Source organism: Bactrocera tryoni, chromosome 2 (assembly GCF_016617805.1).
Source record: "Bactrocera tryoni isolate S06 chromosome 2, CSIRO_BtryS06_freeze2, whole genome shotgun sequence".
Taxonomy (NCBI): Eukaryota; Metazoa; Arthropoda; class Insecta; order Diptera; family Tephritidae; genus Bactrocera; species Bactrocera tryoni.
The window spans coordinates 1,203,558-1,230,746 of record NC_052500.1 but is presented as its reverse complement, the minus strand read 5'-3'; the positions used below and the strand labels follow the sequence as shown (position 1 = coordinate 1,230,746).

General features: G+C 41.0%; 1 protein-coding gene across 4 annotated transcripts in view; it reads right to left on the bottom strand.

Moving 5' to 3' along the window:
- Positions 1–27,189, bottom strand: part of LOC120768988 (protein spire) — an 81,737-nt gene that overhangs the window by 31,193 nt on the left and 23,355 nt on the right. For all 4 annotated transcript variants that reach the window (XM_040095820.1, XM_040095823.1, XM_040095822.1 and 1 more), the window contains exons 3-5: positions 25,111–25,151; positions 1,876–1,993; positions 728–840 (exon numbers count right to left, since the gene is read on the bottom strand). In XM_040095820.1, coding sequence (XP_039951754.1) covers positions 728–840; positions 1,876–1,993; positions 25,111–25,151 — 272 coding nt within the window. The remainder of the gene's footprint in view (positions 1–727; positions 841–1,875; positions 1,994–25,110; positions 25,152–27,189) is intronic.

Sequence of the window (27,189 nt, the reverse complement as noted above, 5' to 3'; positions counted from 1 at the left end):
CATGACTACAAAAGCTTCGCAAATATTTATATTTCCAAAAGTGTTGAGTGCGCTTTATTTCCCATCAATTTTCAGAGTTATGAAACGAATGTGTTGCAACACAAACAATGCGTTGTCAGATAATTGGTCTAGTGGCCCTAAATGCCGTAATCTGATTGTCAATCCGTAACTGTGCATTTGTCAAAGTGAAGTACGAAGCGAAATAAACACAAATTACGAAATAAGAAGTAAGCAAATTAAAGCAAACCAGCGGGCACACCTTAATCCACTTCAATGGACACTCGATCTGGAGCCGACAGCAGGCATTGCAGCAAAGCCGCAGCGACTAGCGATTGCAACGATAACAATGGCATTAAAATATTATAACGGTCCGGCAATTATGCTCGTTAAATGCAGTTTGTAATTGAATACAAGCAATTTTGTGCCAGAAAGTGTGGGAACAAACCGAAAAGATTGAAGCGTCGATGACAGACCCTAGTGGTTAAGCAGAGGAGTGGTCACTCATAACTAGGCGAACTGATTTAGATTATTGCAGCTCGTAACAGAGCTTTACAGCATAATCTTAGAGCGCTCTGGGATTGATCATTGTTTATTACGTATTAACACATTAGTGATCCTACGAGTCCAGCCAATACTTTCTTGTGGAATATTGTTCTCATACAAAGTAAGATTGAGCTTACAAACTAATTTTGTTTGCTGAAGTTTTGCAGTATTTTTCCAAACTTACCTCAAGCACAAAATCAAATTCTTTGGTTTCATTCCACTTCTCATCATCGCCCTCATCATCCCAACGTTGGTGGCCCTCATCAATGCCCTCATCGATGCAGTCATCATCGTTTTCTGAAAACCAGAGAAATTTTAATTTATTTGAATTCTTAAACAGTAAAACATAACAGTATAATTCGTGTTGTGGTTGCTTTAAAAATGAAATATTTAAATATGGAGATCCAAATGCAAAATGTGTTATTCATTCGCGACGACAAAGACAAAGTCGGCTAGTAAGGCAAAGCCTGTGTATTTTGCAATGCAAACCTATTTCTCCACTTCTACCACGCTGCCTCAATGCTGAGCGCTTTGTGCCACTTGGCGTCGATCAAAGCGAAGTTCACGAAGCAGGGCACCAGTCACACGCGTCCTTGAAAAATCAGACCCACACTTAAATCTTGGTCGGACAACGGCTGATGCAGCGCCGCGAACTACAACACCAACACAACAAACACACGGACAGACAGGAAATGATATTCGGTTCGAAGTGAGACTGAATTACGAACCGCCGATCGGCGATCGCCAACTACAGACCGCAGATCGCGAGTCGCAGATAACGGACAGATGGTGACATGACGCTTGCGGTTGCCCGCAAAACCAAAATTTACAACAGCAACATGCGCATTCAAAACAAAAATCGAAACATAACGCAAAAAAGTGTAACAACTGAATTAATGCACCAACAACAACAACAGCAACGCCAAAAACAACGAACACGAAAATGAGAACAAACGAGAGCTAAAAAGACGGCGTAAAAAACATTGTTGTTCACCGATTCGCATTTTGCGCTGATTTCGTGAAAAAATAAACCAAAAAAATGGAAAAAATATATAGAAATATATATATGAGCAAATAAATGAGGGAATGAACCGAGCGGTGCTGACTGGTTGGATTCGTCACTCGCCTCTGGTGGGCAGCTGAGCACGTGTTGACAATAATTTCAAATTTATTTATGTATTTTAAGCTGGCGTTTGTTCAGCTATTTCTCAAAGTACTGTGGGACGCTTGCAGAAAACAATATGTGACTGACGTAATGGGCTCAAAAGTTGGGAATAAGAGCTAATCTTCGAGCCTATGCTTAAAAGTCTAAGGATTAAATTTATGCTGTACCTTCTGCTGTCATGAAAGCGATCAGTTCCTCCAGCTCATGTGACATTTGACACTGTTCATCCACTGTCAGGTTGTAGTCCAAGGCGGTGTACACGATCACTGCGACTTTGCGTAGGATCTGAAACAAAAAAATTTCTTCAATCAGTAACTTGCAATTTTAAAACTTTGTATACATATAAACAGTTAGGCAATTAAAATCAAAAAGTGACGAGCGAATAACTGATGTAATGAAATTTAACAAAACTATAATGCAGAAAATTTGAAACTTGTATTCGGCGTCTGACCGATCGCACGCGATCGCTTGTAGGCGCATCTTCAGGCATTCGCCATTCTTCGGCATTGATTGTAATTTAATTTATTTGCTATTATTTTGCGGACTCGAAGTCGTGCTGTAGCAAAGATATGCAGATGCGAGTCACCGAAGCGGCGCCGAACGGCAGAGACAAGTGGTTTTGGCATCTCAAAAAAGAAGAAGACAACCCGCAATGTAGGCAACGAAATAAAAGGCTTTGCACGTCGGCGGGTAGCAGGCAGGTGTGCGAGTAACTTTCGCTTTTCATTACGGTTTGTTAATGAAATAGGCTTGAATAGGCTTGAATAGGCTTTATGCTGGGGGCTTTTGGCCTTTGTAACGGCACAGTGTGAGTGTAACTGCTTAAGCACTAACACTACATTTTCGAGTATCGAATCTTCAACCGTGGTTACAAGTGCTCACCTCTTTCAATGCGCAGCCAAATGTCCATGCACGCATACGCGCACACATACAGTCAACGGCAGTTAACAATCAAACTTTTCGTTTAATAACTTTATATTTTCCGATTTTATGAGCACGTCTCGCTTTTGCTCGTGTCAATGGCAGCACTCGTAACGGAATTAATAGCATTGACTGTGGCATTGTGACATCATCACAGGTGCCTCGGGCTGTGTGCTGCACGCTCAAGTGAAGAGGATGCTGCGCAGCCGCCCACACGGCTCAAGCATTGCGCGCCACAGGCTGACGGGCTTGCTGGCGGCGTTTGCATTAGCACCTTGATACGCTGATCAAAGTCACACGCTCATGCAAATACATACCCAGGCACATGCCTCATCTTTGTAATTTTGTTTTGATTTATCGTTAATTGTTGCTGTTACTGTTGCAAATGTTTGTGGAATTCGAATTAACCACTTGTTGCCACATCACTTGGCATCGCCGCTTAATGCTGTGACCTTTCCGTTGCATTTTCTCTGAAAGCAGTGTTATTGTTTTGTAGTTGTTGTTGTTGCCATTGCGCCGGCTATGTTGCGCGCATTGCATTCGCAGCGTTGAACCCAATTGGCGCAATGTCAAAAGCATTCGCCGCGTTGCACCGTTATTTAAGCGCGTTGTTGTTGTTGCTGCATTGGCTCTTTTCACAATATATGCATGTGTCTGTATGTATGCATGCATGTGTGCGTGTTTATGCCGCGGTGTGAATTTTTGAGTGCCGTTCAACTCGGCGCAACAAAGGCGAGCGCAAGCGCCTTTTTCACTCTCTTTCCCCCCCTAGTTTGCTTTTCTGTTGTCTTTGCTATTTTTAACCTGTGTGCGAAATCGGCATTCGCTAATTTTATTTGCTCGTTTTGCGGCTGGAAAAAGTTGTTAGTTGCGCGTTTAAAATTTCAAAAATGCCGTTTTCAAAGCGCGAAACAATTAATGTGGCAACATTAAAGTTACAACATTTTTATTATTGTAAAGCACTTCACATTGCCGCCATGTCTCCGAGTCTCTACTTTCGACGGCATTGCATTGTCGTTTGCCGCGGTGCCAGCCAACAAATCGTTGACGAGTGAATCACGAATGTCAGCGGCGTGGGAGTTTTCCGGAGATTATGCGAAAATCGGCCAACCGTAAGTGGAGTAACTACAAAATAATGCTTGCCATCAACGAAATTTTCGAAATGACACCGCGCAGGCGCATAAGTGCTTACATAACGCTCTGTTTGCATATGCTAAGTAGGTTACTGTCAAGTGGCGAGCGTTGAGACGACAACGCAAAGCGGCAAAGGGGCAAATAAACACGAACGATTGTAATAAAAAATATGTGAGAAAATCTGGCGGTATCGAAATTTAATTGATATTCACTATAATTGCACCAAACGCAATTTGACTTGTTGGGTTAAGCCCAAGCGCCTGCTCTCTCTCTAAGAAGCGCTCACAGCATTGCTGCATATTTTCGCTCGCTCGCTGGTCGATATGATTCGTGTAGCATGAAGCTTGAAGGCTCACCGCTATTCATGAGTCATAACCATTCGACTTGTCTTTTAAATGAACTTCTTTCGCTCTATTAACTACTTCACCAAAGGTTCTGGAGGTTATCCATGGTACCATACTCGACCCTGTTAATGTACTCGGATTAAGTTGTCAATGCGACGGAGAAAAGGAGACCCACGAGTAACTAAACACATTGCTTTCGTTCCCCAGAAGAGAAGATTGGATCAGTGATTCAGTGAATCCCAAACTTTTGATGGGAACGAATATTACATTACGTCACTGTAACCAAACATTCTTTGTGGGGAGGGAGAAATGTGATCTTGTTACATGCGCCACTTCATTAGTGTTTTTAATTACGACTCGCAGAATATCTACACAAATTAGTTGCATGGGACATAAATTGAATTTTTTGCATTTTTCGCACACTTTCTAGACACTTCGGGCCAACTGTTGGCAACTGTTGATTTCACGATTGACAAAGACCCCATCGGCAGTTTAAGGAGTGAGCGGCTATCATTGCGACTGTTTGCAAGTTCGCCGCGGGCGCTGGCATCGTTGCAGATGGGTCTGGGAGTGTAGCAATCGCGTGAAAATCACTGTTGCCACACGCAAAGGAAGTGCGCTGGTTGTGCTTTCCGCTCCAGTTGGAGCGCGATGTGGCAAGTAGCTGTCGACCAGGCGCAAAAACGAAAAGAAACCGCAATCACCAAACGCTCGCGGCACTTAACATGAACCAATCGTAAAATGCGTTGTCCAGTTTACTGTTGTTTTTGTTGTTGCAGAAGACATTTGTGGCAAGTTCGTAGCAGCCAGCACGTCAGTTAAGTGTGTATTGCGGCAACTACTCGCCTAACAGGGATGGCTCTGTTGATCGCTTGCCGTGTGCAACGCAAATAAAAGCGGTGGCGAAACAACAACAAACTTAACCCTTCGGCGTGCTTAGTATTGCATTGCAGTTTCGCGGTTCAGCTGGCATTCGCGTTTGCATTCTTAGCAACCATTTTCCCAGCATTTCCTGACCACTGCAAAGCCTGGGAAATTGCGCGACGATCATTAAGACCTGAGGAGAGCGCAGTCGCACTCACATTCGGCAATCGGACAGCAGCGGCTGCTAAGCGCTCGCGGAACGCAGCGGTTCAATGTGCTTAACCTCGGCGGTGAACTCACGCCGCACGCTTTATGTGGAAACTTTGTGTCGATTTCAGCTTGTTTGCTCCTTTCTTGACGGTGTGTGTGTGCGCTGGTACGCCAATGAGTGGCTGAGCCAGTGAGTTTCGGCCATACAACTTGCGACGCAGCGGTGGGTGGGGGTGTGGCATGTCGCGCAGACAATGCAAACAACCAGTGGCTTTTCCACGAAACCATTCATATGCATAGAAGTCCTATGCAGCGCGACAGCCTTATTGCAACATAACACGCGCGGCTATTAAATTCAATGAGGTTGGCTGTTGTCGCTGCTGGATGACTAATATTATGTAGAAAGCAACAAAAAGGGTTCTCGATTAATGTTCTGGTATAAAATTGATGGTAATATTAGAATGAAATTAAAAGCTCGACAGCTCTTTTTCAAGAACTCGCTTCTTTCTCCAAGTATGATAAAAGGCCACTCCCGTCTTTATTGAAAGCAATACTACACATAAACCACAAATATTATTTCAAAATTACTAGATTTGGCAAGTTTTGGGTAACTTTAGTTTTACTTCCGCTAATTGCGGTAGTTGCCTCACCGTTTTAGCCATGCGACTGCGCTTCAGCTATGTCTCTCAACCAACCTGCTGAATAGCGCAGCAACACACAAGAGTATTTCGAAAAAATTCGGTTATCTGCGATCAGCTTATGACATTTGCCAACACCTAGCCTTATCAGCATCGGAAAGAGAAATTCGCCGTCACCATAAATTGTGTGAATCAGCAGCGCGTCGCACAGCAGCCAACTCAACAACTCAACCTAGTTCACATTGGGTGGATGCGCACGAACAGGCGGGTGCGGGCTGGCACAAGCGCACACTCATACACAGGCGCCCACTTCCATGAATACGCGAACTTTGTGAACTGTCACCGAAATAAAATGTGGCATGCAATATGATAAATGTGTCACAGACTGCTAAGCACAAGCGGTAAGTATGTGTATGTGTGTATGTAAATGCCGATGCGTTGTGAAGCGTCGCTGATGATTATGCATTGCTCGCGACTGATAAACACGACGTAGGCAATTGCGCATGCGCGCACTCTTTCAAAGGCATTTCGCAACGTTTTGTGTGCGCGCGGCGTTCTGAGCGCCACAAGTGAATGACAAGATAATAAAATATGGAAATCATGATAAAATAAACGAATTTGGACAACTTCACTTTCGCCAACTGAAATTCGTTTGGACTAGCATGGAGCCTGTGGGCCTGGGAAGACACCGTAAAAAACCAGCATCTCCGAAATGACACATTATTTATGCCTGCGGCCTGCCTTTGTGCTATGTGCACCTGAAAATTTGAATAGCTGAATGCTTCTGCAGATAGACACTCGCCAATGTATACATATTGCAGCGCAGTAAATATTTGCAAACAAACGCGCGGCTGAGCCCACGAGCAACTTGTGTGTGCAACACGACAGCAACGGCAACAGCTACGTTGCTGAAGTTGGCATAATCGCAAGTGACAACATTTGCAGCGCTGCCGCCGATTTGGGTCAAACATGAGCTTGCGCATGCGCGCACCTACACACATAGAGTACATAGAAAAATACCTGATGTGAGTTTGATGACTAAAAGCATTAATGCACCAGCAGGCGCGCAACCAGAGGTAGCAACCCTCTTGGAAAAAATATTTTTTTGGAAATGAAATATTTTCCGAAATTTATCAATTCTCTAAAGCTTCTCCTTAAATACATTAGATATATTCCTTATCGATTGATATTTCTTCACAAAAGTTTCGATTTTTCAGTAAAACAAATTCAGTTTTGTGATCTCTGGGCTCAGACGAAAAGTTTTGGGTAAGAGGTGCCAATTTTCCTACAGCGCTTTACAGTTAGACAAGCGCAAGCGCAATATGCCTCATTTACATGCATGAAAAGCGGTAAGCATGCATAGGCTTATGCGCAAAGACAATAGAGGAGAGTCTGCGAAGATTGCCGAAAAAACCGAAATGATGACATTAGAGGCATGACAAAGCGCTTATGCTTTATGCTGCCTAAACACACACGCCGCGCGCAGAATCATAATAATATTGTTTTGAGACAGCAAAAAGTGCAAAAAAAAGAAACGAAAATACGCCTGCAATACCAACAACAAGCAAGTGGCTGAGGCAAAATGAAAAATTCGTGAAATCGTTAAGAAAATCTGAAAAGCGCTGTTACATTTACATGCAACATGCTTTGTTGCCGCCATCGCCGTCACAGCGATTCCAAATATTTTGTGCGCATGTTGCATGTAGCGGCTCCTCCACGCCATTGTTGCACTCTTGCAAACAACATAGCGAGATGCCAATTGTTGTGGTAGTTGCTCGCCGCCGTTGCAACTGCGCATGCGCAAAGCAAGCGTTCACCGCCAGGCAGCGAATGCACCAGCAAATAACAGTCTGAAAATTTAGCGTTTCTGGCAGTTTCCCAAGAGATTCGAATCGTTGTTCGGCTGTGCTCTGCGCACGGCTGCATAACGAGCCCCACACTCACTGCTACCCCAAAACAACAACAATATAACTGACAATATTGGCGCTGCTGGTGTCGCCTAGAGCTGCATATGCATACACACGCACGCAGGTTCCCAACAAGCGTTGAAAGGCGATTTCTCCTACCTTTGAGCAGTTTGCAGTGCCCCAGTTGATATCCGTTATTATCCGATGTTAGTTCCATATACAATCTTCGTAGAACCACATTTGATGCTGTGGTCTTCATAAATTGAAAAATTATATTATTAAAAACAAAGGTTGAACTGTGATTATGACGTGGGAGACTGAAGAAGTGCTCGAATGCCCGTTTTATACTGAAAACTGTATCGAGTTTAAAGTTTATTGGGTTGGCGCTGGCCGCGACAAGGTTTCTTGCACCGAGTTGTCATTCTCTAGTCCTCTGCTACTTAACTATGCGCAGCATTTTTTCTACGAATCTCCTTATTGCGAACTGCAGAGGGAGCAGAATACATGGCAATTCGATGGCAAAGTGCAAGTCGCTTGCCTGAACGGACTGCACTTTAAATTATTGAACCCTTAGTAATAAAAGCAGGGTCATACTGAATACTGAATTTACAATACTGAAAATTCTATCAACTCAGTTTTATTTTTGTCGTACTTTGTCGTCAAGTTTCATCTGCTCGCACTAACTAAACCGCACTCAGCTGATGGTTTGTCTGCCAGTCGGCTTCTTTTTTTAACCAGGACCATCTTGTGACGATTTTCGAAAATTAAATTTTTTACTCGGGGCTTTGTTGTATTCACATTTCGGCATTTTAAAATTGATTTTGTCCTAAAAAGCTTTCATTTGCTTTTTGTAATTTTATTTTGACTGAGAAGTTACTAAAATATGATTTGTGGAGAATCCATACTAAAAGCGCTCAATGAAAGCTTAGTGAAAGTTGTCAAGATAAGTAAGACGACAATAGACTGCCTTAAGCTTTTCGAACAAATGACTTTGTTAATAATGCAAGAAATCTTCACGTTTCTTAAATACAGGTATTAAAGAAGCTACAAAGAGTAAACAAAGAGGAAATTAGAAAAATTATGAATAAGACAAAAAACTAATTTCATTATATTATCAATTAATACGATTTGCAACGAGGAGCCGCTTTATGTCTAATTTGAAGCACGGCACATCCACGAGTCATGACAAAAAAAATAACAAAAACTGGGACATCGTTGGGTGAAGTTAATGGGTTACTTAGTGTTGCATTGCACAGCGGAAATTTGATTGTGAAAGTAAACATGAAAATCAATTATTTATTATTTCCACTTCAGAAGCTGTTTATAAGCGAGTAAAGAGCAAAGAGTTAACGCTTCTCTTTGGAGAAACCTTGGAAGTATTGAACGTGATGCGAGCAAATCGTCAAGTTACAAACTATAACCTTGAAAGTCGTTTGTTGAACAAACAATTCAAGTCGAACTGTGGCACCGATGATTTTGCAACATTTTTGAGTGTTCCAAATATATTACAAAACAAAGATATCGTTTTTTTTAATGCACAAGGAGCTCTTAGAAATTAGAAAGGCAGCTCACTTGTGCATTGGTAGCGGCCATAGTACCGTTAGATTGGGCATAAACTGAAAATTAATAATAACAAATTAAGAATTTGAGGCTTTGCCACTTGATCATCGAGAACAAATCAGCTTTGGGCCAACACAATGCAACATTACAATGCAAAATAGCGAAATCGGTGGGAAAAAAGAAACGCTCGGTATTGTGTGCCAAACGGCTCGTTTTCGGCAGCGTGTGACTTCAAAGTTGAACTCAAGCAAGGAAACTATGAACAACAATAACAGCAACAACGCTGGGACAGTATGTGGCAGTTTCGATGGCTGCTGGGCTGCCACACAAAAGATGATATCGCAGAATCTTAATTGGGTAATTGGCTCAAGTACCGTAGTAGACGCTAGCAATAAGAAGAAATGAGAAACTTGACTTGATGGCGGCAAAGAAAGAAAGGTAAAGTCAAGAACATTTCAGCAGAACACGCCAAATGGACGAACGGTGCTTATTGTTGTGGCAGCTATCGCGGCTGCACAATCATAAGAAGGAAGAGAAATGAAACTTGTTTGCTGCATTGCAGACAAACGAAAGGCAACTAGACAACAACAACGAGTCGCACAATCGCAAAAGTTCGTAGAATAAATGCCAGTTCAACAACAACAACAAAAAAACAAACAGTCGCAAAAGACCGCCAAACAACAAGAAAATAAAAAACACACCATAATTTTGGTGTACTATTACAACAATACTAGAACACTCAGTCAGTCGCGCATGTGCAGCGCACAATGAATGTGGGAAAGGAGCTGTAGCCGTTACAATAAGGGCAATTGAGCCATTCAGGGAGCCGTGAAAGCATTGATGGCGGCGCGCAACATTCATTCATTTATTCTCTTGAAACATGCAACATGTGGCAAGTGTGGCTGAGCGAGTTTGCAGCTAAATAAAGACAATCGAAATAGGTTCGGAAAAATACGTTGCAGCAGAACAGGCGATGCGCGTTGCAAGTATTGCGGCATCAGCAGCCAACACAAATGGCGGCGACCAGTTTCTAGAACGTGTGTATTCTAATGTTTGCCATTCAACCGCTTTGTTTCGGTGAATGTGCCAACAGTCTGCCGCCTGGCGATTGCATAGCAAAACCGTTCCAAGCTGCCACTTGCCACACAGGTTGCTTATGCACAATCTTTGACGTATTTGTGAGAAGCATCCTGCTCATAAAGTTTTGGCCGAATACGAGCGGGTTCGTGGACTCTTCGAGTAGATGATAGGCGACATGCGCTGCGGTTTGTGGTTTTGTAATATTACTCTCAACACTTTAATTGCATTTATTTCATATTTTTAGCTTTCCATGCTATTTTACAGTGGGGACGATAGAAGGCGGAGCGAGAGCTTTCATGCAATCCAGGTGAAAGATTGTCGGCTTAAACGGGTAACGCGCTATTAAATTGTTGGTTTTTGTTCTTGTTGTTGTTGTTACCAAGTATTTGCATTTGGCAGCGGCGGGCGCACCAGTACCACACTTACACCGTCAATCGGCCGATTACAGCGAAACCTGCTAACTAAGCCAAGTCCATCGGCGATTGTTGCCGGCTAGTCGAAGCGACTGGCTCCACTGCGCCTAGCCTATTTTTCTTTCATTCTTGCCACTCGTTCGTTTTGCGTTGCTTTTGTAGATCTCTTGCAGCGATTCCAACGGGAACCGTTGTTTTGACCGTTGTGCGCATGCGCCAACTCCCCGCCACATGCAACAGCGCATGATTTTTAATCGATGTGTGTGTGTGTATGCATTGCCGTGAATGGCATCGAAATCAATTCGAAAATGATGCCGTAATTGCTGTTTTTATAGTTTGCGCTTAAAACGTTGTTGTTATTGTTGGCTCTACTGCTTTTAATGTTGGTGCGGCGAAGTGTGCGCGTTGCTGCTTCAAAAAAAGTGCTGTTTTTCACCGCAGTTCCAGTCACGATTCTGGCATCTGCCACACAGACGCGCCACTTATTCATGCCGCCGTGTGTGTGTGTTTGCACCAATGTGTATCTAAGTTCGTACTAAATATGTAAATGCCTGCCACACACCCTCGTTGTGGCACATTCTATTTGCGCGTACTCTTTGTTTGCGCATTTATTAGCTGCGCAGCTTTGCAACCGAAGTCAATAGAAATCTGAATTGATCCGATGTTTCCACGGCTCGGCAGTTGGCAAGTCAGCGCTTCGAGTTGACGTGTTGCATGAGTTGCTGCCTATGGTGAAACTTCTGACATCTACACATACATACATAGGTGCGTGCAACATTGTACAGTTAGTTGCTCATCAACTTATGAGTTCGCACGCAAGTGTGTGTATGTATGTAGGGGCAATTGTGCGAAGACGGTATGTGTGTGGCTTGTCGCGTGTCGCTAGACGAGTGCGAGTCTTCAAGTCTCGCCCGGTGGCACCGACTTTTTACAAGCCCGGCTCCATGATCAGCGTTACGATGCTTGGAAGCCGATATACATACATATGTGTGTTTGCGTATATGTTGAAATATCAGCTTTATTTGCGTTTGTGTGTGTGTGGCCAACATAAATCTGGCTACTTGGTGAAAGAACTTGTCTCGGCGTGCCACAGTTTTTCACCTGACTTTATTTGCGAAAATGCAAGCGACCAGCTTCACAGCCGCTTCCCGGTCTGCGCTGCCTGCCGAGGCTTGCATGGCGGTCTTGGCTCTACTTGGCATGCTTCGGTTGGCCACCTCGTTGCACCGACTTGTCTTAATCGATTTATTTATGTCTGTATTACCAAGAACTGTGTCTCTGCAGCAAAGCCCATTTCTATGCGGCGCGAGTGTGTGTGCGTGCGTTTTCGTTAGCGACACTTTTTCCTAGCGAGTTTGCGTTAGCCGCGACTATTTTGCCTTTTCAATTAAAAAGCGCCTTTTGCCATGTCTTGCTTTATGATGGTTGTGGCTTCTTAAGATCGGTCAATATGAGCACTCTTTAGTGTTACAACTGCTGCCATATCTCGTTAGAGTGTGGCAAAAGGCCAAGGCGGTGCGACAAGTACCGTTGCTAATCCATTTCACCACGGCACTGCGGCGTTGTTGCCGAGTTTGAGTGCAAACAGGTTTCGCCAATTGATAAGCGAGTTCTACAAGCCAATGCGCACACCTAGAAATATATGTATGTACACACAAACATATACATATACGTATATAAAATAGTCTCAACTTCTCTTCCTCATTTCGAATCAATTTCTGCACAAGCGATAAGCGGTAAACAGGCTTATTCGGTCATTATGCCAAACCCAAGAAAGCTTTCTGGTTAAGCGCGGAGTGCCTCTCACCAGCAGACAACCGAAAATGATGTCGATTTTGGCGTTTCGAAATTGTGTGCCATTATCAGATAGGTGGGCCCTACGGATAGGTTAACGAATGCCCAATAAATATTTGGAAATGCTTGAATTTTTTTTGTTTCTATTTTGTGGGTATTCATTTGGAGTCTTTTCTTCTATTTGCTATTCAAAAGGTAAAGAATCGAAACGAAATGCAAATATTTGCGTTTTTGGTAAGGCGTGAGAACCTGAACTGACAGCACCCAGCGTCAGCGGCGGCGGCGGCTTCGAAGCGCTTAATCAGCGCCTGTCTTTCTCGCTACTTTACATGTGGAGCTGTCAATCCAATCAAGTCAATAGACGAGAAGGTGATCGATTGGACAGCAGAACGAGTACCAGCAACAACAATGAACGCTAACGCTTGTGAAACCTGAAGCTATTTATATATTGAATATATATTTGCTGCCTCTGTGTATAGGTAATGACGTAGCTTCTTCTTTCTTTTCTATTGCACTCAATCATCTTAGGATAATATTTACAATAGCAATACTATCTCAAAGCGAATTTCAAATTGACGTATTGTCGAAATTTCAGCTTCTTTTCTTTTTTCTTCTCTCTTTGCTTTTGTGTGCTTAGTTCTTTATTCTTGCCACAATGCGAGGGCATTTCGGTTGCATGCTTGAGCTGCAGAGCGAGAAAAGCTTTGCGCTTGCGCGACTTTGTACCAGTCAACCGACAGCAGCACCGTCGTTGCTTCATACACGAACTCGATCGATTGCTCCGTCCGTCAGTCAGCCGTTTGAATTACAACAAACTGCATTTAGCACCAGAGAGAGCTGTTCTACAGCAAAAGTGCTTGAATCGGCGCTCGATGACAGTGCAGACAAACAATTTGGCGTTTGAGGAACTGATTGCTGATCTGACTGATGGGCGATAGTTGGCGAACACAATGCGCGTTTATTAGCAATTTTATACCCGAATAACGGTAAATTGGTCCAGTAAAGAACTAACTTACTTTGAAAATTTTTAAAGAGCGTTGATGAAAGGTACTTAAACTAAATGTTTCTAGGTAGATCCCACTTTTCGACCTGTAGATTTATTTATTTCATAATAATTTCGTCGTCGCTTGCTGTCATTGATCTGGCAAACGAATGCATTTTGTGCTTTCATTTGTCGATCGCTTCCGCTCATTCTGACAGGCAGTTCCACTTCGATGGAATGCAGTCATGTGATGTCATTAATGACACTACTTTTTGCTTGCGCTAACAATTTTTTCACAGCTGAGTGCTCACATGGGGTTCTTCAGGCGGCCGAGTCAATAAACTTGCATGCCACTGAAGAGATCTATTGGGGATATGGCGAAATAGTGACTGCAGCGGTTTACTATATTTGTTTCATACTTTTGTTTATCGTCTCTCTCATATACACGGACAGGTTTTATGACGACGAGAATATTTTCAAAATATTTTGCTTATCTCAGCCTAAGTTATTATTTACGCATAATCAAAAACTGAAAGCTGCCAGCAGATGGCAAATAAATAAAGTTGAAACCTGAAAAAACTCCCAATATTGTCACAGCTTTTGTCAACAAGATTGTAATTTAGGAAAAATAGACTCTTTACTCATGGACATTAAGTGCTCGTACATAAATATTACACAAACTCATTTCTTACATAAAAACCCAAGATATAAGATATTATGTTTGTTTGTCCCAGATTTCTTATCTGTTGAGTTTATTTGAGAGTTGCAACTTCAACGAATATGTAAATTAATTAGGGAAGTATAATCTAAATATGGCATTAGAAGTACCAACTGACATATGTTAACATGGTATACACATGTATGGTGTTTTAACTATTTTGAAAGAATTCTCATCACTACAATACCCTAATAGCACATTTACAGAAAGCTTACGTAAGTACCTTTGGAGCCTGTGTATAGGGACCAAGTATATTTGCCTGAAAATGGAAAAAATAATGAAACTAAACTACTAAAAACTTCCCGAATTTCAAACGTGTTTCATCATGCGAAGCATTCTGATTCAGATTTATGAAAATGTATTAAAAATATGGCAACTCTAAATGTATTTGCGTTACTGAAATTACGGCGATTAAGTGCACATCGCTCATTACTTACATACAGACGCTTCAAACAGAGCAAACATATCCAAATCCACAATTATTAAATGGTAAATGCTGTCCATTAAGAAAACAAAAACAGCAACAACGCATGTGTTTGCACATACAAACGTGGCTAAGTAAAATAGAGTTGTAACTGCCTTTATTGAAGCTGGCAAATTGTCTTGTCTGTCTGTAGGTTCGGTTGGCTGTTCGTTCGTTGACTTGTTTGCTTTAACCGAATCGCTGAACTACATTTCGAAGAAAATCTACTATGACCCATTTACCGTTAAGTAGTGCTGAGCATGCGCAGCTGAAAGCATATTCACGGATCCACAGATTCACATGCAGAAACACTCAAAAGCGCATTAGGAAAACTGAAAAATCGCGCATTTGAAATAAAAAGCGAAATAAAAGCCAGCGTTGTTGGCATTAAAAGTGAAGAACAAGTTATTAATACTAAAAGGAAAATCGCAACAATTTGCCCTGCTAGATGTCGCATTGTTGTTGTGGTTGTATTGTCGTAAACGGTGGTCAACAAGCGGTGGACTGCAGTTGACACAATTCCTGTAATACGCTTTAGGAACAATAGAGACATAAAGGGTGTCCACGTAGGGGTCTTTGTAATCGCGTGTTGTGGCAACTTAGGGCCCCTGAAGAAGCATACATATAAGTTAAAGAATGGAAGGAAATGGGCTTATAGTTTATTTGGGGCTTTGGAATCCTTTGTGGTTCACTCGGTCTTTGATAATGATAAACGATTTTTGTCAGCCGGAATTGGAGACTTTGTTTTAAAAAAGCTTTTGGTTTCAAAGGAAGAATCTGCTAAGAAATAGATCGATTATGCCAACTGGGTAACTCGGAGCTGTAACTTGGCACCGTTAAACTCTGTCTTCACGCACCTCTAAGGGAGAACGAGATTAAGATTGACATGATGTCCAGATGTTGTTTGAAATTTTTTATCTTTTCTTTAAACGGAAGATTATGTATTTGCAAATTTCTTTGTGGATCACACTGTTTACCTATGGTTTTTTCTAATGAAATTTGTGTCATGTGTACATAAATAATAATAACAACAACAACATAAATAGTAAAAAATCGAACTGCTTTGTAAAGTTATTTCTGCGCTCTTCTTGGCAATTTGAAGTGTGATATTTGTTGTTGTTCGCAATTCGAAGCTAAGAACTTTTTTCATTTACTTTTCGAAATATCAAAACAACGTGTTGTCACAAACAAGTGGCATAAATGCAATCAGGCGGAAGTGCTCTAAATTTGGGTATGTCTGAAGGTTCTTGAAAATACATATATGTGGGGATTATACCCACGCACTTACGTAGGAGTTTTTCCTTTATTTAAATAATGTTCACGTTTGTAATTTGCCACCGTTCCGCACGTTGGAATACAAAAGTTTTATTTTATAATACCGATGAATTTTACAAAAACGATTCACTAATACTTTACAAAATTTTAAAGGAGAAAAAGAAGTTGGTAGTTGAGTTTTTTAACAAGAATTACGCAGACAGATTCGTCACATGCGCACGGCTACGCATTTACTCGACAAGTGTTGTTTGTTGTTCGAAACTTGCGAAGTAGAGCTTTACGTGAAAAAGGGTTTCAGCGTTACTCAACCCCACATATATGCTGGGTACATATCTACATTTACTACGTCTACAGTCGGAGAACACCAAGCTGTTTATATTTGCATATCTAATGGATATCTTAAATATTTTAGAACAAATAAGAATTATGCCAAGAATTTAACGCAAGGGTCGGAGCCTTTCCACAGTTTCTAGAAAAAGTTGATTTTAATATTTTGTTTTAGAATTTCGTTAACTCAAAAGGCAATATGTTGAAAAATTAAATTCTTCAAATTTTCTATGGAACGATCTTTATGAAATATGAGCTTTATTTTTCATGAAAAATTTTAGTAATTTACTTAACTTTGAGACTCACTTTTGCGCTGCCACTTTGAAAACAAGAACACAAGCAACAACTCAGTTGCACTCAACCCTTTCCTAAGACTCTATAAGAATTGAAAAGTGTGTGTGTGTGTGGCACATACCCACATGTGTGTGTTTATGTGTTGTTAGCATAGTAGAAAGCTTTGTGCTTAGGATCATATTTTCCACTTGATGTTGTTGCTGTTGTTGATTTAGTCTTTGACACCTTCTCCGCTTTCATTAAGCGCTTGAACTCTAGCACCTCAATGGAATTGTTGCTCAGTTTTTTTCCCAACTTTTTCCGTCGCTTTCGGCCCGACGGCCATTCATTAAGTGTTGAATACTTTGCACCTCGATAAATTTGAATATGTGGGTGTGCGTGTGTGCAGTGAGTCTCAAATTACTTCAATATGTGCATATGTGCACAAAAACTTGAGTGGGGCCTTTGTTGTTGCTATTGTTGTGGTAAACGAGCAAGACAAATTCTTGATATTCTTTATGGCTCTTTTCCAAACGCCCTTTTGTTATTTGTTGTTATTTGTTGTTCTTTATTCGCCGTTTATGAACACTTTTTCATCGCCCCCCACTTGCGGGCGGCTAACAGTGCTCGGCCATCCAACATTCCTCTTAATTTCCGCGCCATCATTCACAAAGTGGATGCCACAAAGTAATTTCAATTTGTTTGTTGTCGTTGTTAGTGCCTTTTAGTTGCGACTCGTAGGTGCTGCCAACCGAAGAGATATTCATTTGCATACATATTTATGTGTGTGTGCCCTTGTGTTTGGACTTTTTTTCGTTTTGACTTTCACAGTAATGCATTTTTAAGAGCGAACAAAAAATCACAAGTATGTAGTTATAATATAATGAAGCAGCAGCAACAATAACAAAGCAATGTAAATAAAGAGTAAATGAAGACACGAAGCATGAATTTCACATTCACGGCAATGGCTTCCTTTCTACGACCTTTGCCAGCCCGGTTGGTCCCCTTGTTATTCTCCGCTGGAATTATGGATTTTTTCGCTTTGCCATTTCGCTTTGCTTTTAGTTTTTTGTGCGCTAAAGCTGCAGAAATGAGGTTCATTAAACAATACTTATGGGAAAATCATAAAAAATTAATGGTGAACAACATTAAATTATGCATAAAATTGCATATGTAGTCACATGTGTGCCCAAAGGCCTCGTACCTGTGTCTTAAACATTGTTGGTGTTCCATTAATATTCATATTTATGCTTAGCTACATTAGTATGTATGTGTGTGTGTATGACTGAGTTGTATGTGTGAAAAGAACGGTTAACTGGGAAAAATGTGTCGGTGAGAACCTTTCTAGGACAATGCTTTGCAAGGTTCACAAGCGAAAAGAGCAACAATTTATGTCTTCGAAGGTTCTTGGGGAAAAATTCTTCGAAAAAACAATGGGCCATAAATAAGAACACGATGAATTGGATAATTGACTAGAAGAGAGATGATAACTGCGTATGTAGGTGCTCCCCTTTAAGATGAATTTATTATAATAATTGGCATAATTTCTACAATTTTCCTTCGAGTTTTGTTCTCTGAGGAAGTGTTCTTTTAAGAAATTCTGCTTTTAATTAATTCAAATAAGGCCAAATAGCTGAACCGGCCAACTTTTTACCGTATAATAACTGAATTATAAATGTTTCAGATTTTCTGTATCAAAATGAAGAAAGCTCGAGACATCTAGCCAGATCCTTTCTATATTTCCATACACTTCTTCGCAAAAAATGATTTTTTGGAGGATAGGTGTTGCTGTAAAATGTAATTTTAAGAGAAAAAAATAGAGAGAGAAAGAGAGATACAAAAGTCAATATTCACGTTTCATTGCTCCGACTCCGCTTTCATTTAACTACCGTTACTGTAGCAATTACCGTGGAAAAACGTAATAAATTTACGGTTCATTATCTCAAGGTTATGATGAAATTGGAAATGCTTCAACAGGAAGTTGTTCCAAAAAGCACAATTATCGACGCGAATAACAAAAATTTAAAGGCGTGCTAGGGTTAATATAATTATTAGGGCAAGGCCGCTGCGCCCTTTGCGCTCAATCAATTTCCATAAGGAAAAATGTTAATGACTTTATTTACAATATTTTTACAGTTCATTAAACAATTGTAATTGTAAAATTAAAGATTTTTATATTTGGCAAGTTTAAGCCAAGCAATTAAAGTAAATTATATGGAACTGAAATTAGCTTTACAGTTATGCGCTGTAAGCGTGGCGCTTGGTAGGCATTCCACAGCTGGCGAACTCAAATAATAAAATTTTTTTTGTTAAGTCGCAATAGAGCAAACTGCATCGATAACTTTGCGTCTTTTGGCAAAAAATGTCGGAAGCGAGGATCACCTCTTGAGCCTGCGGCAACCTTGTAGTGACATCTCAACAATGTTTTTGAGAACCATTGGCTGTGAAATGTGAAAGCAAAAAATATTTCGATAAAACTCGCTCTGATTTTATCAGTTAAGAACGCTTTAAGTTCTATGCAACATTAAGGTGTGTGTTTGTTTATAGTTTGTTGTTGTATTCTGGATAGAATGCAACCCTCGGCGAGTAATTTTAGTCGCAATCCAAATTCACTACCGTCAGCTTCATATAAAGCTTTTGTATATAGTATACATACATACTTATATAGAATGGGTCTGCCCTAATGCGCGTAGTTTATCACAAGTATGACTGTACGAAATATTGTGATTCTTAGAAATACGTTTGTGCGTGTGGCGCCTTTAAATAAAATAGAATTAATAATTTAGCGATTATTGTAATTGCAGTGCCTGTTTTTAACGCTTGCACCATGAATCATGGCTGGCTTGTGCAGCAAGCTTTCAATAACTGTTGATTAATATGAGTATGCTTACTATACAAGATACGCAGGGTACTTTCTGACACCCTCTTTTTCGATAAGTAAAGTATATATGTACCTACATATATACATACAAATGTGAACATATAAAATGCAAGTGGTGATTTATATTTACCGATGACAGAATTCTTCTCCGCGTTATTTTTAAAATCCCTTTATTGGCAAGCAAAATTGTAAATTACAATGAAGTGGTAATTATTAAAACCGCAGAAAAATATATATTCACTGCAATTTCATCACGGCATGTGAGGCATTTCCTTTATATGGTTGGAAGTACCCAGTAGGGCAATGCATTTGAATCGATCAGGAGGTTATCTCTTAGAGATTTTTTAGAGTTATTCCCTTAATAGTAAAAGCAAAAGGTAAGAAAAAAGTTGAGACAGCGGGAGTGTCAGATTCTCAAAGCTATATGCTTTTGCAGGTTTTCACTTTATTAACAGTATTTTCCTAGTAAATCCATAACTGAACTATTTGCAACTAGTTTGGCGCTGATTCCAACGACATCACCTTAGAAGTTTATAAATCGAAAACTCTTGAAAACATTCCTAACGAGACTGCTTAGACACATGCATAAACACAAGCGTACATCTATATATCTGTCGGCTGAATGTCAAACACCAACTGATGAGTTCGAGTGATTTCCTTTAAGCCAGTGCATTACATCACTTGATCGAAAGAGTGAAAAAGGAAAATCCGTATTTCGATCCGACGACGCAGATGTAATGGAAAACACTCTTGCTCGCCACATTGCCACAAATCACCAACGACAGTAGCGAAAAGGAAATTGCAGCAAAATCGCTTACGTTTGTGGCTGTTGATGGCTGGCTGGTGCCTCGAGGCCGATGAGGCAACCAACTACCGAACGGCAGGCAAGCGTCGTTCCAACTGCCGTCTGTGATTGTTGCCCGTGTGCCTTTAGTTGTGTGTCTGTATGTTTCTGAGGTATGCATTCGTCATTGTGCCACCGTTTAATGCGTGCAGCGATTCCAATTTCCATGTTGCCATAATATTTCGAATTGCATAATAATGGATTAGGAAGGGAAAATAATTATGGAAAAATCATCTGATATCCACACAGCCAAATATACACACGCACACACACTAATCCATCAATTTGTACGTGTGTGTTTGTATTGGCACGAATACGCATCGCTGCGGTTAGTTCCGTCTTCAAGCGCCGTTAGTATGTTGGCTGAGTGACTGATTGATTGACTGACTTATTGCTTGTGGGCCGATAAGTAGGTAGCTGGTATAAAGAGGGCCCAATTGGCTGCCAAGCGCGCTTGGCTTCGATTGGCGCTTGCGTTTTGCTTTTGCTTTTGCTGTCTGTCATCATCGCTTTACCGATTACGTAAGATTGGTGACGACGCAGTGACGCACCACCACCACCAGCATGCATACACCGCAAATGCCACATGTTGCATGCCACACAAGCGTCGCCGTCGCACCAGAAATGCAACGTTGCATTGTTAATTCGCTTTTGTCAATTCGATTCCGCATCTGATCGACTTTAACGAGCATACAAATGTCTATGCAAATGTGTACATACGGCTGTACATATGTATTACGACTCATACTGTGCTATTATATAGCACATACACATGCACATATGAACCTTAATTAGCTTTACGCGAAAATTCCATTTGTCGGAAGCCGTCAAATAAAGCAGACGGCTTTTGGTAACAACAACAACCTATCACTCTGAACAAACAGAAAGGCTGAATTGATTTATTTCTTTTTTATGTCATAACTTGATAACATTTTACTGCAAAGAACCTCTAATCTCCCACAAATATTACGTCAAAAGTATACTATATAATATTTATGAAAAAACGTTAACTCCGGTTGGAATGAAGCTGTAATACCCTTCACAAATACAGGGATTTCAGAAGAAGGCGAGAACTTGATTCTTATCGTTCGGTTTGTATGATAGCTATACGCTATAATGGTCCGAAACCGGCAGTTAAAATGAGCAATTTAATGGTGGGAAAAGGACGTGTACGGCGGAGGCCGACGTATTGCCCGCCGAGCTTTTCAAATACGACGGCGAAGAACTGATAACGAGCATGCATCCGCTTCTTTGTAGAATATGATCGCACGAAAGCATGCTCGACGATTGGAATTTAAGTGTGTTCTGCCCAATCCATAAAAGAGAGACTCCACAATCTGCGCCAACTACCGTCAGATAAGCCTCCTCAACACCGCATATGAAGTTCTATCAAGCGTATTGCATGAAAGACTAAAGCCCATCGTCAACAAATTTGTTGGACCTTATCTTTGTGGCTTTAGGCCTGGAAAATCAACAATTGACCGGATATTCACCATCCGCCAAACATTAGAAAAGGATCGACTCACACCACCAAAAAGGAGCTGCCTTTACACCGCGATATCTGAATTTGGTATCCCCGCAAAACAAGCATGGCTGTCTTAACTGAGCAATACCAACACCTCAGTAAGGATCGGGAAGGACCTCACAGCGCCATTTGATACCAAACGAGGTTTCAGACAAGGCGACTCCCTATCACGCGACTTCTTCAATCTACGCTTGGAGAAAATAATTCGCGCTGCAGAGAGAGAAAGCATCATCTTCAATAAGAGTGTACAGCTACTGGCATATGCCGATGATATTGACATCATTGACCTCAGCAACCAATTAGTTCTGCTTTCGCCAGACTGGTTAAGGAAGCGAAGCAAATGGGTTTGGTAGTGAACAAGGGTAAGACGAAATATCTCCTGTTATCAAACAAACAATCGTCGCACTCACGACTTGGCTCCCACGTCACTGTTGACAGTCATAACTTCAAAGTCGTAGATAATTTCGTCTATCTTGGAAACAGTATTAACAGCAATAACAATGTCAGCCTCGAAATCCAACGCAGAATAACTTTTGCCAATAATTGGGAAGTAAAGTCCTCTCTCGTCGAACAAAAACCAAACTCTACATGACACTCAATATTCCCGTCCTGCTATATGGTGCAGAGGCATGGACGATGACATGCCTCGAGTCGACGTTACGAGTTTTCGAGAGAAAGGTTCTGCGTAAGATCATAAATCCAAATTACAAAAGGAGGAAATGCCTGGCACGCAGTTGTTAACTCGGCCATAACTGCTTAAGCGGTGTCTACGCCGGTGACGAAGAAGAAGAATCGACGTTTCCTTCTCGGTATTACAAATTTCATGGCAAACTTAATATACCTTCTTAAGGGTACCAAAATAGAGTTCAAACCACTCGAGGAAGATATGCAAACATCTATCTGATTTTTAATGCAAAATTTTTGAAAAAATCGTAACCCTATACATGTGTAAATTCAATTTCCCCCTCTTTCCTGTCAGAGAACTTTCGTTTTTCTGATAATAAAACAATTACAGCATTCTACATAAGCCGCCCAGCCATGAAACAACTACAAAGGTCATTGTCAACAGTAGAAACTAAAGCAATAACAAAAACATGAAAAATGCCAACAATTAATTAAGGCAAATTAATTGGCATTTATTAGCAATTGCAGACATTTCCTTCATACTAAATGTGTCGTTGAGCAATTTGTAATTCGCTACTAATTATACTCGTACAAACGAACTGTGTATATATGCATGTGTGTATGTGTGTGTGTAGCGGCTGTTGGAATATTGCAAATGCAAAAATGCAAAACTGGCGAATGAACAGAATAGAAATTGCAATAAAATTCTATTCCGACACTGACTGCTTGCCAACCTCAGCGCTGAGCCATGCTATTATTGTTGTTGCTGCTAAGCGGTGATACTTGTCACGCACTGTAGTTAAAGGCAATAACAACACGGAAAATGAAATGAATTCACTAAAATAAGCAGCCAAGCTAGACGGACTAGTACGAATGCACGCGGCCTTACTTCTGACACATACACACACACACACATACTTAAAAATATATACATATGTGCACACGCGAGTAGAAATAATGGAGCTTGCGCATAAACACACGTACGAGAATTCCTCAACGCAGAGCCCTATTTATGACAAATGCCTCTTTGTGGCAAAACTTTTCAAAGCCAAGAACACGCTGCTGCAGCAGCAGAGACCGCAGAGGCAGTGGCGGCAGCAGCAGCGATGCTCGCAAAGCATTTCCCCTTTCATTGTTCTTTACTATGTATGTGTGCAACAGCAACCGCGTTTCATATTTCAAACTTGGAAATCCGAGCGGCTGCTTGCGGTGACAAAAACAAAAGCAAGAGTAGAAGCTACCCGCCAGTTGTGCAACCGAGCGGAACAACACCGGCAGCCGCTTGACTCATGCAACAGTCCACGGTCGGCACCCACACGCACGCCACAATCCACAGTTTCGCTTAATGGGGCAGGTAATTGAACTATTGCGCACTTGCAACCGTGCAACCGAGCAGCCGGGCAGCTAAATTGTTGTACATACACGACGGCAGCGACGTTTAGGCCACCAATAAATGGCGGCGAGCGTGCTTTTGTTTCGACTCTAATTTAGTTTTCCATGTTTGTGGTTTCTATTGCCAATTATTTAATAAAAGTCTATTGTGAGCTCGTAAAACTAAGTGATGCAATTGTTGTTAAGCAAAAAATTGGCGCAACAATTGCGGCGGAGGGGACGGTAGGCATATGTGGAGCTGCTTTTGCTGAAAACATGAAAATTAAAAACCAAAAAACAAAAAGAACGCGACATTTTCATTGTTAAGGTCGCAGACAATGGCGTTTTTAGTGAACGAGCAATATTGCGAATTAAGCATTACACCATTCATGCACTTGTTTATGTCGCAATTTAAAAATAATATTTGTTTTCTTTACAAACTATTTAACGTCAAAAATTGAAGATTGTTGTCAAATATACATAATAACCAATATATAACCATTTTATAACCAAAACTCAAATTTTGTTTCAATATTAGTAGTTTCTATTTTTTCCTTCGCCTGAAAACTTATGAAAAGTGATGTTACGTTATTTTTCATTTTAGGTGAATATACATATGTATATATGTGACCTGGTCTACGGAAAGGGGACTTAGGTGTCATTTTCACTTTTTAGTTGATTCGGATGGAAGATGAGATGCTTTTTCACGTGATAGAATCCTCACGTGATAGAATTTTCGCACGTTAGCTCCCTTTTCGTAGACCAGGTCACATATGTATATGTATGTATATCCAATGATTTCGATGTCTAACTGCAAATAAATATGTATTTATGTGTGTTTAATATTGCCATATATGTATGTATATTCGTTCGTTGCACCCAGTTTCGTATACACTAAACAAGCTTCCCACATATTGCCACTCAAAATGCTTATCTGCGAGTCAAATCCGTTTGTCAACGCTAGATGGCGCTGCACTTGAGATTTCAATACTTCCGTGTTCACGAACTCGTAGTATTAGATTAATCTCAAAATTATACTTCAACAAAAACTGCAAGGTAATGTAATGTAACAACAACTAAACTAAATGTAACTTTAACAAAAACAGTAAATAGTGTCCATTATAGTTTTATAATCATTTTCTACTATTTACAAAACCCGCATTTGACTTTCAAAATGAAAATTTTGAAAAAAACCCTTGCAATATTTGTAAGAAATGCTCAATGGCGTTGATTAAATTAAATTTTCTCACTCACCTTTTTATGTGAAGCCACCAGAAGCGCGTGATTATCATCACCTACAAAGAGAGAGAGAAAAAAAATTAACTCAATGAAAAAGAGAAAAGTCATAAAAGTCTTCAACGAGATTATCATCTCAAAAATTAAGTGAAGCAAAATTAAACAGCTTAAGCAAATATTTGGTTGCAAAATCAGTCATCAACAATGCACTCGAAGTTGCGCCCAGACAGCCTTCAAAAGCGTGGTAAATCAGCGGCACAACAACAACCACAAATTGAAGTAGTGCTTCTCCTCGAGAGGCGACGATGAGTTTGTTATTCAAATTTAAACATATCTTCTTGAGATTAAGCAGTGCCCAATGACATTTACGAGATCACGACAAATGCGCGAAGCGTGATGTGATGCAGGAAGAAAAAAGCACACCGCACGCCGCGTGCTCACATGCACAACCGAACATATATAACAGTGTCGATGCATGCCCGCGTCGCTTGCGGGGTTAGAGGAGTTGGCGGCGCCTCATTTTTGTGAGTTAGCAGGCATTTTTTACTCGTAAGCGTAGAGGGGTGAGCGTGTGTGTGGCCCACATATTTCAAGTTGCAAATGGGTTTTCAAAAAAGTATACAATTTATTAAATACATAGAAACATGGATGAACACATGCCTATGTAGCACTGTACCTGCGCGTGCGTGTGTGTGTGCTAATGCAAATCGGCGGCAATGGCGCTGGTAATGAGTGGTATTGGATTGCTGAGTTCGCTGAACCGTTCGAGCGCTTATTTGCCATACCATACGCACACATACACAAACACACGCACAGAGTCCATGCGCAAATACAAATACTATAAATTGTTAAAATATGCAATGCTAATGCTTCAAGTCAGTGTTAAAAGTCAGCTGGAGTGCCGAAGCGCTCGCTGATCGCGGCCAACACTCGCAGTGTCGCAGTGTGTTTTTGTTTTTGCTGATAATTGAAATGTTAAGCGACACCGAGTGCGCCCGTCAACCTGCGCACCTAAGCCGCTGGTGGTGAATATTCGCATTTGATGACGATAAATCATCATCGGCGGTTGAGGGCGCAGGTGGCGGTGACGGTGGCGCAGAGTGCCATCTTGTTCGAACAGCTTTCAAATCAAATAATTGTTAGAAATATTCAATTGACTGCAGGAATGTTGGCTGCTGACTTCTGTTTATATATTCATGCTTTGAATTTTTTGGGCCGTTGAAATTCAAATTATGTCACGGGGAAGCTTATGACATCAGCGTGTGGTCGACCGATGCGCGAGTTTGCCTAAAACGCGTAAATCACCAGCAATAGCAAAAAATTCATTAAAAATTGGCGTCGTACCGAAAAAGCGAATTAAACCAATAATTTATAAGCTTCCACCCGCAGCGGTAACATCATTATTATTAATACTATTATTACGTGATACTAAAGCAGCAGTCAAGCAGGCAAAAACAAACAAATTTGTATCTAATATGTATATATGTGTGTGTTTCTCCAAAATGTCTACGGCGAACGCCAAACAGCTTTTGGGTACAAAACGACCGTTAAATGTCAATTAAGTATTTCAGCAAATTAAATTCGGCTTGCGTGTTCCACATGCCACAACTTGTGCAGCAACAAATTTCGCAGAACGCGCCAAGAGTCAAGAGCCAATAATTTGATTAGAAAATATTCGCACACAACCGGGAGTACATGGAAATATAGGTAAGTATATGCTTTGCTGTGCGGCAGTCGCAAAGTCTGTAGCCTCCACGGCCAAAAGAGACCGTGATGGCATCATTAAACTCAATCTGTAACGCTCCCTGACCGTCCCCAAAAGCCGTCGCTATTTTATATGCTCGCGCGTGTGTGTGCGCCCATTTATTGCGTGTGCGCTTGTGGGAGGTTCTTCAGAAAGCCGTTATTATTAAATAAAATAAATATTCGCAAACGCAAATGACATCATGCGAATGCCGCAAACGCCCAGCCATATTGTTGTTGCTTTGTGTGCGCTCACGCTTGAGCAGCTGCTTTATTCAATTAGTAAGAGTATCTAGTTTAATTAAATTTTGAGCGCGCAATTCTGCATGCCGCGGCAATGCAACAATGGAAAAG